This window comes from Pelodiscus sinensis, chromosome 3 (genome assembly GCF_052426305.1).
Source record: "Pelodiscus sinensis isolate ZL-2025 chromosome 3, ASM5242630v1, whole genome shotgun sequence".
NCBI lineage: Eukaryota > Metazoa > Chordata > Testudines > Trionychidae > Pelodiscus > Pelodiscus sinensis.
Window position 1 is genome coordinate 45495142 of NC_143054.1, and position 17500 is coordinate 45512641.

The 17500-nt window shown below is 39.3% G+C and overlaps 1 protein-coding gene across 1 annotated transcript in view; it reads right to left on the reverse strand.

The window, feature by feature from the left end:
- The window catches only part of COL21A1 (collagen type XXI alpha 1 chain), a 188020-nt gene that overhangs the window by 13508 nt on the left and 157012 nt on the right, over positions 1 to 17500 (reverse strand). Inside the window, exons 20-25 of the mRNA XM_075923637.2 lie at positions 10699 to 10752; positions 9296 to 9349; positions 7347 to 7418; positions 4445 to 4480; positions 3171 to 3215; positions 919 to 951 (exon numbers count right to left, since the gene is read on the reverse strand). Coding sequence (XP_075779752.2) covers positions 919 to 951; positions 3171 to 3215; positions 4445 to 4480; positions 7347 to 7418; positions 9296 to 9349; positions 10699 to 10752 — 294 coding nt within the window. The remainder of the gene's footprint in view (positions 1 to 918; positions 952 to 3170; positions 3216 to 4444; positions 4481 to 7346; positions 7419 to 9295; positions 9350 to 10698; positions 10753 to 17500) is intronic.

The following is a 17500-nucleotide window of genomic DNA, read 5'->3' on the forward strand; positions in this document are numbered from 1 at the left end:
TTTCCTAATGAAGGTGAAACAGTTACACTAAATGGATACATGTACACTGATTTCACATATCCTAGAGTGAACCAGGAACAATGTCAATGAAGCTGGTTAGTTAGATATTTTATTTTTTATAAACAGAGCTAGAGGCACCCATCTTGTGCTCTGGGGAAAGTGTCCCATAAGATAAAAAGCACAACATGAACTTTAAAAAGTACTGCCCATACATATATCCACTTTAACCCATGTTCTCTTCTGTAGCCCTAGAGAAGAAGGAAAAAAGATTGAATGACTCTTACAGTGAACCCAAAAAGCTAATAAATGTGGGCTTCAGCAGACCAAAGGATGGATCAAGTTCCAAAATACGGTACCCTTCAAAGTCTAACTTGAACAGACTAAGTCATTCTAGTTTAAAACCAAAGGAAGCGAGATAAAAATCATACCCAGCAGATTTGTGGATAGTCTAGGCCAGTCTCATAAGATAGATTGTCACCAAATAAGAGTGTCTCTTGTACATGTTTTACCATAACTTTTGTTTTTTTAAACGAAGAGTTTGACATTTGGGCACTGTCTCTAAAAAAAGTAAACATTTTGTTTTTTCTGAATACCCTTGGTTCCTTATTCATTTTTCCTCTAATTAGTTCCTTTTTTTGTCTTCAGATTCTGCTTTTCAATTGCACTCCAGATAAATCCATATTTATTTCTCTCATTTTAAACAATATTTCTATATCTTTTAAGTCACTGATTTCCCTAAGCATTGCTTTCAACTCTGTTGTTATATCTTTCTTTTTCCTGCCTCCTCTCATCTGACTTTGCATCTCATCACCCCCTTTCACTTTCAGGCCAAAGAGAATAAAAGTAAGCCTCTTCATGTATATGATACACAGTCACTATTCATATAATTGGCAAAGAGAATTAGAAAATGGTGCATACCTCTCCATTTGCTCCATTCAATCCATTTGCTCCCTTTTGAAATCACATGTGGAAAGAAAATATAATCAAACCAAGCTGAGTCACTATTACAATGCATCATTCTTTTACTTAATTTGGGATCAAACAAACCAGAATATGTTTGATATGCACATTAACTAAAGTTTATGTGCCAAAAGTGTCCGTCTGCTATGTACATTGGACAAACGTCTCAGACACTTCGCCAAAGAATCAATGCCCACAAAACAGACATTAGACAGGATCACAAAGAAAAAACAGTTGCTTGTCATTTCAACCAGAAAGGACACTGTCTCAGTGACCTGCTAATCTGCATCCTACTTCAGAAGACATTCAAATCTGCACTTGAAAGGGAATCCTCTGAACTGGCATTCATGCTAAAATTCGACACTCTCCGCAGGGGACTTAACAAAGACTCCAACTATCTTACCCATTACAAAGATAGCTTCCCCAATTATCACCTCTAATACTATTAACTCACAGACATCTACCCTTCCCCACCTCTAATATCATTAACTCACTGGCATTCACCTTCCTTCCCCCCCCCCCTGCATCCCCCTTCTGTTCTGAAATGTGATTTGTCCTTTTCATATGTGTTCATTTTTTTAAATTGTATCCTTTGGTATATATGGCTGTGACTATTTTCTTCCACTATTTGATCTGAGGAAGTGGGTCTGGCCCATGAAAGCTCATCATTTAATAAACCATCTTGTTAGTCTTTAAAGTGCTACATAGTCCTGTGTTTTATATTTACACATGACGCATATAAGACAACAGGGAACAAACAATTATATTCTTAAAAATAATATCCGAACGATGTACTAGAAGATCATTAGGGAAATAACACACATTGCATTTTCATGCACTTGCATTAGTTTTCTTACAAGATACATTTATTGGAAAGTTTTATGTCAATAAAAAGCTAAAGAAAAAACAGTTTTGTTGTGTAACCTAATGGCTCTGTATTTACACACTGCTATCCAGATCCAGGCCACATTTAAATTGGCTTTGGCTGCTAGAAATCCAGGCATAAGGCCCTCAAGTTATGAAGTCGGTCTTGGGGTAGGACATAGCAGTTCTGTGAAAGGCTAAAAACCTACTGTCTGCCAAAAGGCACACAGATGTTGCTGCCCATGAGGTGGCATGGCAGAATGGCACATCACCTCAGCTACCTCTGCTGATGAGATTCCTATGGAGCCTTGCTGCACAGTGAAGCTGTATCTCAGAAACCACGAGAAAGGGGAGCTGAGGTAGCACTAGTTGCCTCTCTGTGACTAAATCTTCCTGAGGTTTTGAGGGTCAGGATGAAGTGCATTCTTCCTTACCCCAGCTTCACTGAATGTAGCTCCTTGTTTTTCTTGCAGTAGAGTCAGCGAACTGATTGTGAGATCAACCTTCACTGCAATTTTCTTCACAATTTAGTTTTAGCTTTGAGTGTTAGTAAGTACTTTGCAATTTAGACATGACATAAAGCATGTAGTTAACAAGTTCTTACACTTACAACTAACAGTTATTTCCTGTGGCATACTAATATAGCCAAGTATGACATAATCAAAATATACTGGTGCTAGGTTCAAGAAAAGAGAAATTAGCTGATTTATAGCTGAAACAGGAAACATCTGTAATGTATGAATACAGAAGATGCTAAAACACTGACTTGAATTCCAGTATGAAAGTAAGTGGATCATTAAAAGCAATCCTTTATAAAAATGTTGCATGATAAATACTGAAGTGTACACAGGCTTTTATAGCCTTTGGTCTGACACTTACAAGCAATGCCCTAGAAGCCCAAATCTAGTTTTCCATTTTTGTATAATTATCTGGCATTTATGTTGTTATTGTTTTATCAATAATATTGCAAAATTGTTGTAAATAAAAACTTTGAAAATGTGCAGTATTATCCTCCTACTGCACTGATATTACTAGATTTCGCTATCTCATAGCTCTCCCCTCAACCTTTTTGGCCTTTTCATGCAAGCAATTCTATTAATTCTCTCAGCTTTCTATTCTATTTTTCAACATACAGTTATTTTTCATTTCATAATGTTAACTATTTTCAAGATTTTTTAAAAGATATTTTGATGGTATTTTAAATAGTCAGTACAACCGTATTTATATGTAAATATTTCCAATGTAATTCTTTAGATTCAAAGAGCTACACTTGTAAATGGGATTTATCCTTTGAACAAGTAAAAGAAATACAGTTTTCTTATATGGGTGTATTCTTTTAATGGTACCTGTTGGCCTGGAGTCCCTGGTCTTCCTCCTTCTCCCTTGTGTCCCTTCAGAAAAGAAACAAATTTTCTTCAACAGTATGTATTTCTTTAGAGGAACAAACTAAAAAGTGAAAATAATATAAAGAAATAAGCCCTAATCAAAATCCCATCTTTATAAGCGGTTCAGTAAAAAAAACTTGATCCAACCATCACTGAGTGTGTAAGGGACAAACACACAGAGGAGTTTCAAGATTCAGTTCCAAATTGTGTAGCTAGGACACACATTTCTACTGTAGACACCGTGGAGCAAGTCTCTGATCTGAACAGAGACAAATGTTGATCTCCCTTGTTTCTACCTGCTTAGGTCACTTTAGCAATCCATAGAGAAAATCTGCATTTTTATGACACTACAGATATAGAGACCTCTGGTGGATTTTCAGAAGCACTCATTGTTATCCTTACTCTGCCCCTCTCCATTTAGGGGGAGCAATTTTTCATTATAGAGTACTTTTTTAAAACCACATGCTTATTCTGCAACTATCTTTTATAATATTGTGTTGAGGAGTTCATACTGTGCAGTGATTTACTGTGTTAAGACTCTATCCTGCACTCCTTAGTCCAGTAAAGCACCTCTTTATTTTAATTCAAACGGATCTATTTTTTAATATTTGACTATACATTGGACCTCCCTGGTCTGGCTCCCTCGGGACCTGACCAGTTCCGGACATGGGAGTTTTCCAGACCAGAGAAGGTTGGAGGGGAGGAGGTGCCAGCCTCTCCACTGGGCTCCTCTCCTCAGCTATTTGGAACCACTGCCCTTGGCCCCCTGGCTGCAGCAATCCTGCGGGCTCCATGACCCCACGAGCTTTGGCAGCCCCAACAGCCCTGCAAGCTCTGCTGGCCCCAGGAGTTCTGGCAGCAGCCCTGCAGGCACTTGAGGCCCTTCCAGCTGTGGGCTCTGCAGCCTCCCCCTTTCTTGGTCCTGCTGACTACAGCCCCCTCACCTTGTGAACTCCGCCAGTCCCGCTGGCTTCTCAACCTGCTGTAAGCTTGCTGCCCCCACCAGCTTCCCAGCCCAACTGACTGCGGGCTCTTGTGCACCATGGGCTTTGCCGACCCATTGGCCAGCTCTGCTCCCAGCCACCAGCAACCTCTTTGCTGGGTCTCTCTAGTCCAGCAACATCCATGGTTCTTCTAGATGTTGCTGCACCAGGGAGTCCTGGACTACAGAGGTTCAACTTGTACTAGTAAAAATATGGCTAAATAATATTTAATGAAAAACAAAGTTAATATACCTGGATACCTCTTTCACCTTGGTTTCCTTTTTCCCCCTGTAAAATGTTGTAATATAAAATTCCCATTACAAACATTAGTTTGTGTTTTAATTTCAGTAAATACAAGAGAAACAGCTAATGGAATATAGAATGTTACAAATCATTAAAGAAGGGATAGAGAATAGACATTGCCTCTATATAAAACCATGATACGCCCATATCTTGAATACTGTGTACAGATGTGGTCACCTCACCTCAAACAGATATATTGGCATTGGAAAAGGTTCAGAAAAGGGCAACAAAAATGATCAGGGGTTTGGAACAGGTCCCATATGACGAGAAGCTAAAGAGATTGGGACTTTTCAGCTTAGAAAAGAGGAGACTGAGGGGGGATATGACATAAAAGCATGAGTGGTGTGGAGAGGGTGCATAAAGAAAAGTCCTTCATTAGGTCCCATAATAGAAGGACTAGAGGACACCAAATGAAATTAATAGGTAGCAGGCTTCAAACTAATAACAGAAAGTTGGATATTAGGAAAAACTATTTCACTAGGAGGGTGGTAAAGCACTGGAATGGGTCACCTAGGGAGGTGGTGGAATCTCCATCCCTAGAGGTGCTTAAATATCAGCTTAAGAAAGTCCTGGCTGGGTTGATTTAGTTGGGATTGGTCCTGCCTTGGGCAGGGGGCTGGACTTGATGACCTCCTGAGGTCTCTTCCAGCTCTATGATTCTATGATTAAGGTGTGTTTTGGGGATTTTCTGAATCCTGTCACAATCAGCATTGTGACACTTATGTCCTTTTGTGGATCCCAGCCAAAATACTTTTCAAAAAGGGAGTATCATCATTAGTTCCATTTCATAGATGGAGAAATGAACAGAGTGACTTACTGCAGTTCCTAGCAAGGGCAGGCATATCTGATTCCCAGATTTGTGCCCAGCCCGGTAGACCCTAGTGATCTTGCTGGGCTTTTGCATCATTACTACAGAATTCTGCCATTGGAAATTCCATCATTTCCCATGGCAGCATTATATTAGTTATTGCCATGGTGTTAATTATTGCTGTTATTTGAATGTCACTGTTTCCACTTACACTTTCTATCATGGGGGAAAGAATAGCTCAGTGGTTTGAGCATTGGTCTGCTAAACCCAGGGTTGTAAGTTCAAGCTTTGAGGGGGCCATTTAGGGATCTGGGGCAAATCTGTCAGGGATGGTACTTGGTCCTACTGTGAGGGCAGGGGACTGGACTCAATGACCTCTCAAGGTCCTGTCCAGTTCTATAAGATGACATATCTCCATATATTATATCATCATGCAGCCCTGTGCCTTTGCAGATGGGCAATCATGTCTTGCTATTTTGACACTTAGACATTGTTCATTTGCTTTGGGATATGGCTTTATAATTTCGCTGAAAAAAACCAAAACAGTCCAAAGCCATTTGTTTTTCTCTCAGCCTCCCCCATCTCATCCTCTTGATTTGCAGGTAAAACACCAGTGACTTAGATGGTGGGGGAAGGGGCTGTGAAACAGGAAGATACTTTCTTTATCTAGGACATGTTTTAATATGGCTGCATATGTGGTGGAAGCTGGACTAGAGAATTACATTTCATTTCAATTCCCCAGGATGAAAAGATGATGCTGGCTAATTTGAACCTAATCATTAAGACCCCATTTCGAAGTTCAGAGCCAAGTAAGCTCTGTTCTCTTCCCCAGCCTGTGGGCCTTGGTTTGTTGTTGTTAATCATGACAGAGTGGAATTGCTTTCACCATAAAGCCTGCATTCTTTGCTGGAAGCAAAACACTGATCTGATTTTGCCTGGTGGAAGAGGTTTTTATGCCTGCTGGATGAGAGTTCGGGAATGCCTCCCAGAAGAGAGCAGTTTAGCACAGCTCCTAAGGGCAAGGGTGGGGCAAGCAGATTACTAACAGAGGAGCTCAGCTGGAGTCCGGCTATAGTGACTGATCCCATTCACTCCCAGGACATGTGTTAGCAGACAGGGATTCTCTTTCTGAGAGCCATACATGGATATGGATTTTAGTCGTGGGTAGGATTAAGTTACAAAGAGGCATTTTTTAAATCTTTATACAATAGATACTACATCACTGTTCTCAAATGCTGTAATGACTCCACTATAAACCCTAACTTTAGAGAACTTAATTTCAGAGAACTACAATACTGCTTTTTATAAGAGCTCTAACTTGTAATCCATGGTTACCGGGGAAGCTTCCCCCCCGACCCCGCAATGTACACATTCAGGAGAAATGAACTCAAGTTTGCAGTCTTATAGTACCTTTTCCATCACCACTAAATTATATCTCCTAACATCCCTCTGAATGTATTACTATGTTTCTTTTGTGTAAGGGAAAACTGAGGCACAAAAATATATGATTAGACAAAGATCACTAAGGAGGCAAGTGGCAGAGTTGCAGGGCTGAAACCAGGTTGGGGCAAGAGAGAGGAAAGCAGCAGCTGCAGAAAAATTGATCAGAAAATTACCAAAAAAAAGGTAAGGTGCTCAAATATATTTGCCCCAGTCACTAAAATGCCTAGTTACAGTTCTGGCTGAATCCACATAGGAAAGCAATTAAGCCTCATATCCCCCTTAACAGCCAATTAAGTGTGGTTGCTCCTACAATGCTTATGGACTCCTTTATGAAAGGGAAAAGGATTATATATAATCCTTTTCATAAAGGAGTCCATAAAGAGTAAAGGAGCATATACATATCTTTATATGAAAGAATTTTACATCAAACATGATGATAATAATTAATTAAAAACATTTCATAAGCACCTGTCACATGGCTTTCTTGGCAACACTGACTCCCATATTCTCCAAACATATTGCCTAAAATGCCCACTTACAATTTATGAGAAAAATGTTACTCAAGTTGTAATGGATATGAAAGTAATAGAAACTACTTACCTTTGCACCCTGTGTCCCAGGCATGCCTGGGTACCCTGGTTCACCCGGAGTACCTGGTCCTCCTTGTTCTCCCTGCGTAATACAATAGCTCCATAAGTATCACTGATGTGCTGTGTGTAAAAACACAGATTGCATGTTTTTTCAGGATCACTTCAGGTTTGGCTAGGCTATTCTGAGACACTATAATATGGCGGCAATTGAGCTGAAACCTCTATTGTTTTTTGTATGTTGAATACAGCCACATTGACTAAAGCCACAGCAATGTTCTCACTCTTAATGTTTTGACTCATTCATCCAACATTCAAAAAACTTACCCTGACTTTTACCAAGGTGGAATTTTTTCTTTGTAACATTACACAAACGATACTGTTCCTAGTAACGGTGATGTCAAACAATTTAGTTTTCAACAACTTCTCTTTAAAAATTATTCAGCATAAATGCATCTTATCGCATATATTTGATTATATTCATTATGTGCCATTTCAGAATACTGGGCCCACTGGTTTAGCACTGGTGTAACTTCATTGACTTCTCTGAAGTTACTACACATTTATACCAGTGTGACTGAAGATCAAGCTCCATGACTTCTGAAATCTAGAGCTGTGTAAAAGTGTTAACCCAAAATGTACCTGCTGAAACTATTGCACTTTTGACTTTTGCCCTTTTCCTGTGAATCTTCAATAATCTGCACAAGGTCATCTGACTTCTTCCTACACGGGGTCTACGAGGTGAATATTCACCTGAAGATAAGAGTCTAAGACACCTATTTTTTTCAAGCCAGTTTCTCTCCCTTCCTATCCTGTATTACATGAAGACCACAAAGTCATCCTTAGATGACGACATAAACAAGGCCACTCTGAAGTGCTGCTTTCCAATCAGATCAGTTATTTTGGATCTTCCCTATGACATCATAATTTAGTACCATTCAGTCATTGAGTAGTATTTGCATTGCTATGTGCTAATTTTTTAGATTCTCTAACTAAAAATTTAATAATGTGCCAATAAATATGGATAATGTGTTATCTACATCTTTGGTATACTCAAGAAGCAAGAAACAATTTACACTAGCGTGCAAGTACGTAGAGTTCCATAGTACAGCTCAGAACAAATTATCTATCCCAGAGCTGGGCAAGAGCCTGACAGTGGGCCGGATCTGGTCCACCTAAATTTTGTATACGATCTGCACAGCAGTTCCCAGCCCTGACCCCTAATGAATTGCCTGGGAGTCAGGGACCTGTGAGACCTTTCAACTGCTTCCATTTAAAGGGGCTCGTGTTTTCCCCGCAGTTGGCGGGAAACGTGTTAGCAGCTGCGGGGAAGATGCGAGTCCTTTAAATAGAAGCAGCTGAAAGAGCTCGTGCCTCCCTGGCTCCCAGGCAATGCCTTAGTGGTGGGGCCAGGAGCTGCAAGCACTTTCAACTGATACTTAAACTGATATGACTTTCATACTGATATTTAAATGGCTTGTACCTTCCCAGCAGCTGCCAAAGTATAAGACCTTTAAAGAAAAGCAATTGAAAAGGCTCGCAGCTCCTGGCTCCCACCACATTGCCTGGGAGCCACGAACCCTTTCACTTGTTTCTATTTAAGGGCCACTCCCCTTCCATCAGAGACACTGCCCTTTCCACCGAGGCATGTGACCACTTTGAAATTTTTTGAAGTGGCCCCCCTTAAAAATTGTTGCCTACCCCGATCTATGACGATCCATTGTAAACAATCATCCAGACACTAAAATGCTGTAAAATGGCATAGAGTCACTGATTTCACCCAAAGATATGGTCCAATGTTTGTAAGAATCAACCATTACATCCAATCTGGAATAAACGTGTTAATTATTGTTTCCATTTTTTAAAACAAAATGACCTTGTAACCAACAGGTATATCATGGAACATTGAAATCGTAATGTGCTTGACTGGAATATTTCCAGATCAGGGTAAACCTTATTTACCTTGACTCCCGATAATCCTGGTTTCCCTTGATTTCCAGGTTCACCCTTATAACCCTGTTAATAAAATAATATAATTGTGTAGTTGAGAATATCAAATATAAACAGATCCTGTTAGAAATGTTTCTGTCACAAAAGGCATGTATGTGTGTGTGACAGTGACAAGCCAGCCCTCCAAAGTTTGGAGGATTCTAAGTGATCAGTATTTCTACTTTAAACATGCACTTGTAACCCCTCCTGCATGGTGGCCCACCTTAAAACTGGCAAAAGATTTATCATTGCCTCCATCCCCAAGTGGTAATGACTGACCTTTTCTTCTCCATCAGCAAACCTTCCCTCATCAAATATACTCTGATATTTGCATATATATGTTTGATGTCTCCACACATCTCACTTAACAAAGGGCCTTCTCTGAGTCAAAAATATTTTGTTTCTATAGAACAACCCACATTATCAGCTTCTCAGATCTTCATTAAAACTAAAGAGGTGCTCCTGATCTTGGTGGTATAAAAATATCAATAAAAGCTTTTCCTGTAGAAACACGGCAGGATTCAGCTCCAGGTATGAAGCATAAGAGACTAATGAAACTCTTTTGTCAAAACTGCAACGTCTATCACATTTTAAAATCAAATGTATTTATTTTTAATTGTGTTCATTCTTGGCCTCAATTTGCTTCTACCTGAAGTGAATAGGAGAAGAGTCAAGCCAATTTTGAGAAATCCACCTGCAACATAGGACCTAAAATATTTATATGCTTTTAAACATGATTTATACAATTTAAAGTGTGTACATTTGCATAGACACACAAAGTTTAGAATAATTAAGAATCAACTTCTATGTGTTTTGAGGTAGTGTTTACTCAGCCGAAACTCCACTTATGTTAAATCTGAAGATTATCCTAACAGACTGATCTGGATTATACAGCAACCTTTTAGTTACACGGCCAGATTCATTTCTGCTATAACTCCAATGCAATAAATAAAGTTACATCTGAAATAAATTTGGCTTTATGTTAGGTGGAAAGAGCAGCACATAACTTTTAACACAATAAAAATATAAATAAATGGAAAACAGGCAGAAAATCCTCATTTATACAAAGTATTATTTGGCCCCTAGCATTAAGGAATGTTTTCTAAGATTCCAAAACTCCAAGCCCCCCAAACTGTTTTTTGAAGAAGTTCCAGTTCCTCAGAGGAAAGGTCGCTATATCTTACAAAGATTCCTTGTGCTTAGAAACTGGACTATCGCATAAAAGTTATATTTGGGAAATTAAAGTTAAAGTTTTTACATTAAAATAAACAAGTGCATGACAGAGTACTGTAACTGTGTTATAATGATTAATGGGACAATGAATACTCTTGATGTCATTCATCACATTCAAAGTTAATTACTGTAAATGACTTTACCTTAGGCCCAGGTGTTCCAGGTCGGCCAGATGTCCCCTCAGGTCCTACCATTCCCTAGTTATTTAAAAAGAAAAAAAGACATTTCTAAAATTAGCTGAGAGAGAGACAGCTGGCCCCATTTTTTTGCTTCTTACATTTATTATAGAATGGTGTATACATTTGGCTGGAACCGACCCCAAGAGGTTATCCAATCAATCAATCCTTGGATGCTAAGGCAGAACCAAGCATACCTAGATCATGCCTGACAAATGTTTGTCTAACCTATTAGTAAAATCACTCATGAGGGGATTTCACAACCTCCCCTGGTAACAATTCTAACTATTTTATCTGGTTTATCCTGTCATGATTATGAGGGTTAGCCAGCAGCCTGGGGATTAAGGGGTTAACTACACCTAGCCAAGTGGAGTGACCAATAGGAATGTAGGTGGGACTTTTCAAACTGGGACAAAGAAATTTGGGTTTTTTCTTTTTTTTCTCCCTTTTGTCTCCCTAAGAGTTCTCTGCAGCTACAGAGAGGGACAAGCATGTCTCTCTCTCTCCAAGATACCATTCTTCATTTTCTGTAAGTAGGGTAAAGTTTAGGTAGTTTCGTTAGGTTTTATTGTTTTAAGGATTGGGTATGGGATCTGAGATCTGGCACTGCTTAAAAGATGTTTTGGCTTTTCTTTATAACTAAGTTCTAGGCCCATGGAGTTTCTCCATGAGTATATTTTGTTACCTCCCTATCTAGTCATTATGTTTGCAACAGGAATACGGTTGTAATAATAAAAGTTCTTTCTTTTCTTTTTATTAACCGGGCAGTGGTTAATTGTGTGCCTTGATTTTTATCTTAGGGGTGAGATTTCCCAAATGATCTTCCCCCTGATTTCATCATCAACATTTGGGTGGTGGCAGCGGAAGTTTTGTTCCCAAGATCTAGGTTTTTAAGATTTTGGGGGAAGTTTTATACCAAAGCCTGGTAGATAAGGCTTTGGGGTACACTTGCTGGCCCCCACTTCTGCATTTATCATGCCAGAGTGGGGAAGGAGCCATGACATATCCTTATTAGATTTCCCTAATACCTAACTAAAATCTCCCTTGCTGTAGAGCAAGCCCCTTACTTCTTGTCCTACTTTCAGTGGACATGGAAAACAATAGATCATTGTCTTAACATATCTGAAGTCTTATCAGGCCACTATATTCACTCTTATTTTCCCTCAGGTCTCTCAAATTTGTTCAGATCTTTCTTAAAGTTCAGCAACCAAAATTGGACACAATACTGTACTTGAGATCACATCAGTACTGAGTAGAGGGTTGCAATTGTCTTCCTTACATAATACACTCCTGTTAATATATCCACAATTATATTAATATTTTCAGTAACATATGTTGGCTCATATTCAATTTGAGGTCCATTATAACTCCCAGATCCCTTCTGCAGAAATACTGTCTAGCATATATTCCCTGTTTCATAGTTCTCCAGTTAAGTGCTGTCCTTATTGAATTTCATCTTGTTCGTTTCAGACCAACTGTCTAGTTTGTTAAGGTCCTTTTGAATTCTAATCTTCCAAAGTACTTGCAACTTCTCACAACTTGGTGTCATCTGCACATTTTGTAAGAATGAGCTCCTCTACATCAATACAAATATATAATAGTATCAGACCCCACTAGTTACACCCTCTAACTTTGACAGAAAACCATTTGTATTTACACTTTGAGTATGGATTTTCATGTGTATGTGTCCATCTTAAAGTAATTTCATTTAGCCCACATTTTCCTAACTTCCTTATGAGAATGTCACGTAGGACGGTTATCAAAAGCATTTCTAAAATCACCATATATATCACATCTATTTCTTTCCCAACAGCTCCTAGGCTAGCAAACTTGCCAGATAAGGAAATAAGGTTGGTCCAGACGGATTTTTTCCTGACAAATCCATGTGGGCTATTCTTTATCAGTCTTTTATTCTGTTGGTGCTTACAAGTTGTTTAATAGTTTATTCCAGTATCTTTCCTACTATCCAAATTAGGCTAATACTGTATAATTTCAAGGCTCCTCTTTTAACAGAAAAAAAAAGTATTGTGCTTGACCTTCCATCCTCTGGGTTCTCACCCCATCCTCCATGAGTTTTTGAAGAGAACAGCTAATGGTTCCAAGATTGCTTTAGCTAGGTCTTTAAGTTTCAGAGGGTAAATTCACCATATGATTATGCCACAATACAGGCCATATCTAGACTGCAGAGTTTTTCTGTGATATTGGAGGTATCCTGGAAAAAACTCTGTCATGTCCAAGGAATGCGTCTGCTTTTCCGAAAAAAGTTTCAGAAAAGCAGACGCATTTTTTCGGCATCCCTGTAAACCTCTTTTTACGAGGAAGAAGGGATGTTCTGAAAAAGGATTTTTTTCCAACATTTGGCCCCGTGTATTCAGGCCAAATATCAAAAAAGGCCTTTTCCAAAAAAAGAATTCGAAAAAAGATACGCAAATTGAAGTTGGCAATTTGTGTATCTTTTTCCAAAAAAACCCTGCAGCGTAGATATAGCCACAGAGATCAAGAATGTCATCTTATTATAAAGCCTTGATACAAGCACAATACACCCAGGGCTTTTAGGTCATGAAATAATCTACTCAGAGGAAAGATAAGTCTGCCATTAAAATCTCAATAAAAAAAAGAATTATAACGATAAATTCTAAATTTACTCATGGGAAGTCACCTCATTCAAATCAGCATACTTCTTCATGTAATCTGTTTTTTGGCATAATTTGAATATCTTCCATGGGTGGTCAGTGAAAGTAGGGCTGGAGGAGGCAAGCCCTTTCTGCTGAGGTCCCGCCCCCATGAGAGCCAAACCACATCTCCACCCGTCCACCACGGGGAGGTGGAGCAGCATGTTGCGTGTGGGTACTCTCCACCACCAAGGAGAGGAGAGGAGGGCAGATGCACATACTCCAGTCTCCCCATCCCAGAGCATTAGGAGGGCGGTGGATGCATGTTTCCAGACTCCCCGGCTCCAGAGCATGGGAAGGCATGTGGTATGCAGTTCCAAGCTCCCCAGCCCAGAGCATGGGGAGGGAGGGGGGTGTGCAGCCTCAGCCTCCCCAACCCAAGAGTACAGGGAGGGTGAGCAGATCCAACATCTGGGCCTGGAGCACCAGGGAGGGAGGAGGGCGAGTGGCTCCAGCCTCTCTGGCCGGGAGTACAGGGTAGGCAGGTGCTAGGAGGCAGCAACTCTCTGCCCCCAGAATGCCTATAATCACTGGACCATATAACCACAGGCAGACTTCAGAACTGGAGCCTTCATTAACAACTCAACAACTTCAGTCTTTTAAAAATGCAGCACTTTCAGCATACAGGCTCAAGCAGATCCTATGAACTCACATTGCAACCTGCTTAAAAGAATGCCCCCCTCTTTGCTAGATTCCAGGGATCAAGAGGTGTGAATAGTGAAATCTCCCACTGTATTTGTACCAAATGAAAACTAATAACTAATAGCTACTAAGCCTCTGCCTGGGCTATTCTTTTTTCTATATGAAGTTATTCCCAAGTGTATTTTGGAAAAGATCAATATTATTTTTAAGGCACGTTTTCCAAGAGGGAATTCCCATTTACAATAATTTTCAGAGTGTTAATATATGCTTTTCTCACAACATCTCCCTTTCATTATGACTCCAGATCTGTAGGTAGCAATGAAAATAATGTATATAAACTTGGAAATTAGAGTTAATAAAGGAAAGTCTTCTAATGATATACTTTTTGTCATCTAAGCATATTGATACATAGAAATGGTCAAATAGCTGAAAAAACATTTACATAGTCATGAAATCTCATGCCCATTCATATCCAGTCTTACCAATGCCTCTTTTTTGTTAGTTTGTATTTCCAGAAACATTCAGAAAAACATTTCTGTTTATAAGTACATTGTGGATGGACTGTAAAACAAATGACTATCAACTTCATGTATGTATAAGCAAGCACATCAATACAGTACAGAACATTAGAACCTCTTTTTATTCAGAGGATACTGGGCAATCAAACTACTGCCATTCTTTTTCTAAAGTTCCATGGGATTTAAAACTTTTGTCTAGTGATTTACTAGAGATGAACAGAGGATTTTGGTTTAGTTAGCACAGCCACTCTAACAGTGCACCCCTTCCAGTAGTGATTCACTGCAATGTGAGCATTATGTATTAACTCAAGAACAAATGAAGCATTGTAATCTATATCCCAGCTGAGTAAAACATTATAGTGCACCTTCAGTAAAATATAAACTAAGCTGTTTATTGTTATCAATTAAAGGCAAATTAGACTTCTGGCTAGATTTAAAAATATATTCAGAATGGCCCTACATGTGGTATTTAAACTAATTTCTGCATAAATTACAGCAATAATACCTAGTGCTTACAGAAGTCACCATGAGGAAGTCAACATTTATCAAAAGGCCCTCCAGATTTTTAACCAAAATACCACATTTTTCCCCACAGTTAGACTAGGAGTTATAGAGTGATCACTACACAGTAGTTACTGATCATTACTGACTTTATAGTGGTCTCCAGTGTGTGTAGCTCTTTCAATTTAAGGAGCTTAAAGTGCTTTACAAACACTAGTAAATTAATCCTTGGAATGGTCCCGTGATATATAAAACTTGTCATATCACAGGGCTGTTCAGAGGGTTAATGTGTTAATGCTACAAAAGCACATTTAGCTTCTCTGATTTAAAATGGTTCATTTTCTTTCAGATCCATTTCTCAATCTGGAAAATTTGCATACAATGTAATGTTTTGATAGGATTCTTTACAATAAATATATTACTATCTATATACTGCTTTAGAGATGGCAATGTTGAAGTCAAGTTATTCAAGTTCACAGAGAGAATCTGCAGCAGAGAGAAGAATAAATCCCAGGTGTTCTGACTTCCAATCCTGTGATTTAAATAAAGAAACCATATTGTGCATATGTGATGCACAATTATTAGAACTTAATCTTCCATGGAATTGATATTCTGCACATAAAATAATTTTCTAACACGAGGAAAGTTTAACTGAGCAAATCCAAAGATTATGGCATATAAAATTAAAAGAGGAGACTCTGTCCTAAAACTTTAATGTTACTTCCCTATTTTTCCAGGGCTGACTATATTTATGTGGCAGATAAATTAATAAATTGTTGATGTTGGCAGTGTAATTTGGATAATTGTTACCTAAGAAGAACTTGTTACTGAATAGTTTCCCCAGTGTATTTAGTATAAACTATCAACAGGGTTCCATCTGTTTCCCCTCCCCCCTCTCTGGAACAAACACATTTAGTGTGACTAATGCAAGGAAAAGTCCACTCTAATTTTTTGGTTGAATTTCCCTATGTTGCTCAATGTATTCAAATCTTCCATGCATCAATTATTTTTTTTAAATCAGATGATAGGAGATAATACTAAATCAAATTGATGAGGTCCTCAGGAAATTATATTCCAGCTAATAACCTGGACCCTATGTTTTCTAAAGATGACAGGAACAAAGTATGATAGGCGAGTTACTGAAAAAATAAAACTCCTCAGTTCAGCAGACTAGAAGTTGTAATGTGACTACAAAGTAACCCATCCAGAAAATCAACAATGGAACAAAGTGAAACAAACTCAGAAACCAAGGACACAAACCAGTAAACTGAGTCTCTGTGTGTACAAACATAAGGTAAGCCAGAGTAGCATATGCCCCCACTCTCCATCCTCTATTTATGCAACCCACTGACCCTGTACCAGTGGTAATTATTCTGCAGTGAGACAGCATGTGCGGGGGAAAGTTTCACAAGGGGAAGGCACAAGAGTCAGGATCCCTGAACTGTTGTGACCCTGCTGCCTGGTCACCCCACAAATGAGAGCATGGCTACAGCAGGACTTTTTTTTTTTTTTGATGAATAGTTTAGTCTCTGAAAAAATGTTGTTTTAACCCTATTAATAAATTTGACACAATTCATTTCGGACAGGTTCAGAAAAGTACATGTGTCCTTATAACACTTGGCCCAAAAGTTGTTATGGATGTAGGAGACCCAGAGGAAAGATTTGCATCTGCCACATCTGGTTCCCCAGTGAGCACCTTAATCACGAAGCCATAGATTGCTCACTGTGGGTATGTCTACACTACCACCCTAGTTCGAACTAGGGTGGTTAATGTAGTCATTTGAAGTTGCAAATGAAGCCCAGGATTTAAATATCCCGGGCTTCATTTGCATCTTGCCGGGCGCCGCCATTTTTAAATCCCCGTTAGTGCAGACTCCGTGCCCGCGGCTACACGCGGCACGGAGTAGGTAGTTCGAATAAGGCTTTCTAATTTGAACTACCGGTACACCTCGTTCCACGAGGAGTAATGGTAGTTCGAATTAGAAATCCTAATTCGAACTACCTACTCCATGCCGCTTGTAGCCGCGGGCACGGAGTCTGCACTAACGGGGATTTAAAAATGGCGGCGCCCGGCAAGATGCAAATGAAGCCTGGGATATTTAAATCCCAGGCTTCATTTGCAACTTCAAATGACTACATTAACCACCCTAGTTCGAACTAGGGTGGTAGTGTAGACATACCCTGTCTTTCTTTGGCTCAGTGAATCATTACATAGTGTTTAAGAACAATCAATGTCAGAACCATCTCTAGTCTGGTGCTAGGGTGACATGGCGGGAGACATTTGAGTTTAAGTCCCTGGCCCAGAATGAGGATTCCAACATGGGTCTATGCCAAGGCCCAAATCACTGGGCTAAAAGTTATAGCGGAGACACCCCTAATCACTTTAATAAAGCGTGGATTTTTCTGATTGGGTTCCAATTTCCGAACATTTCTGCA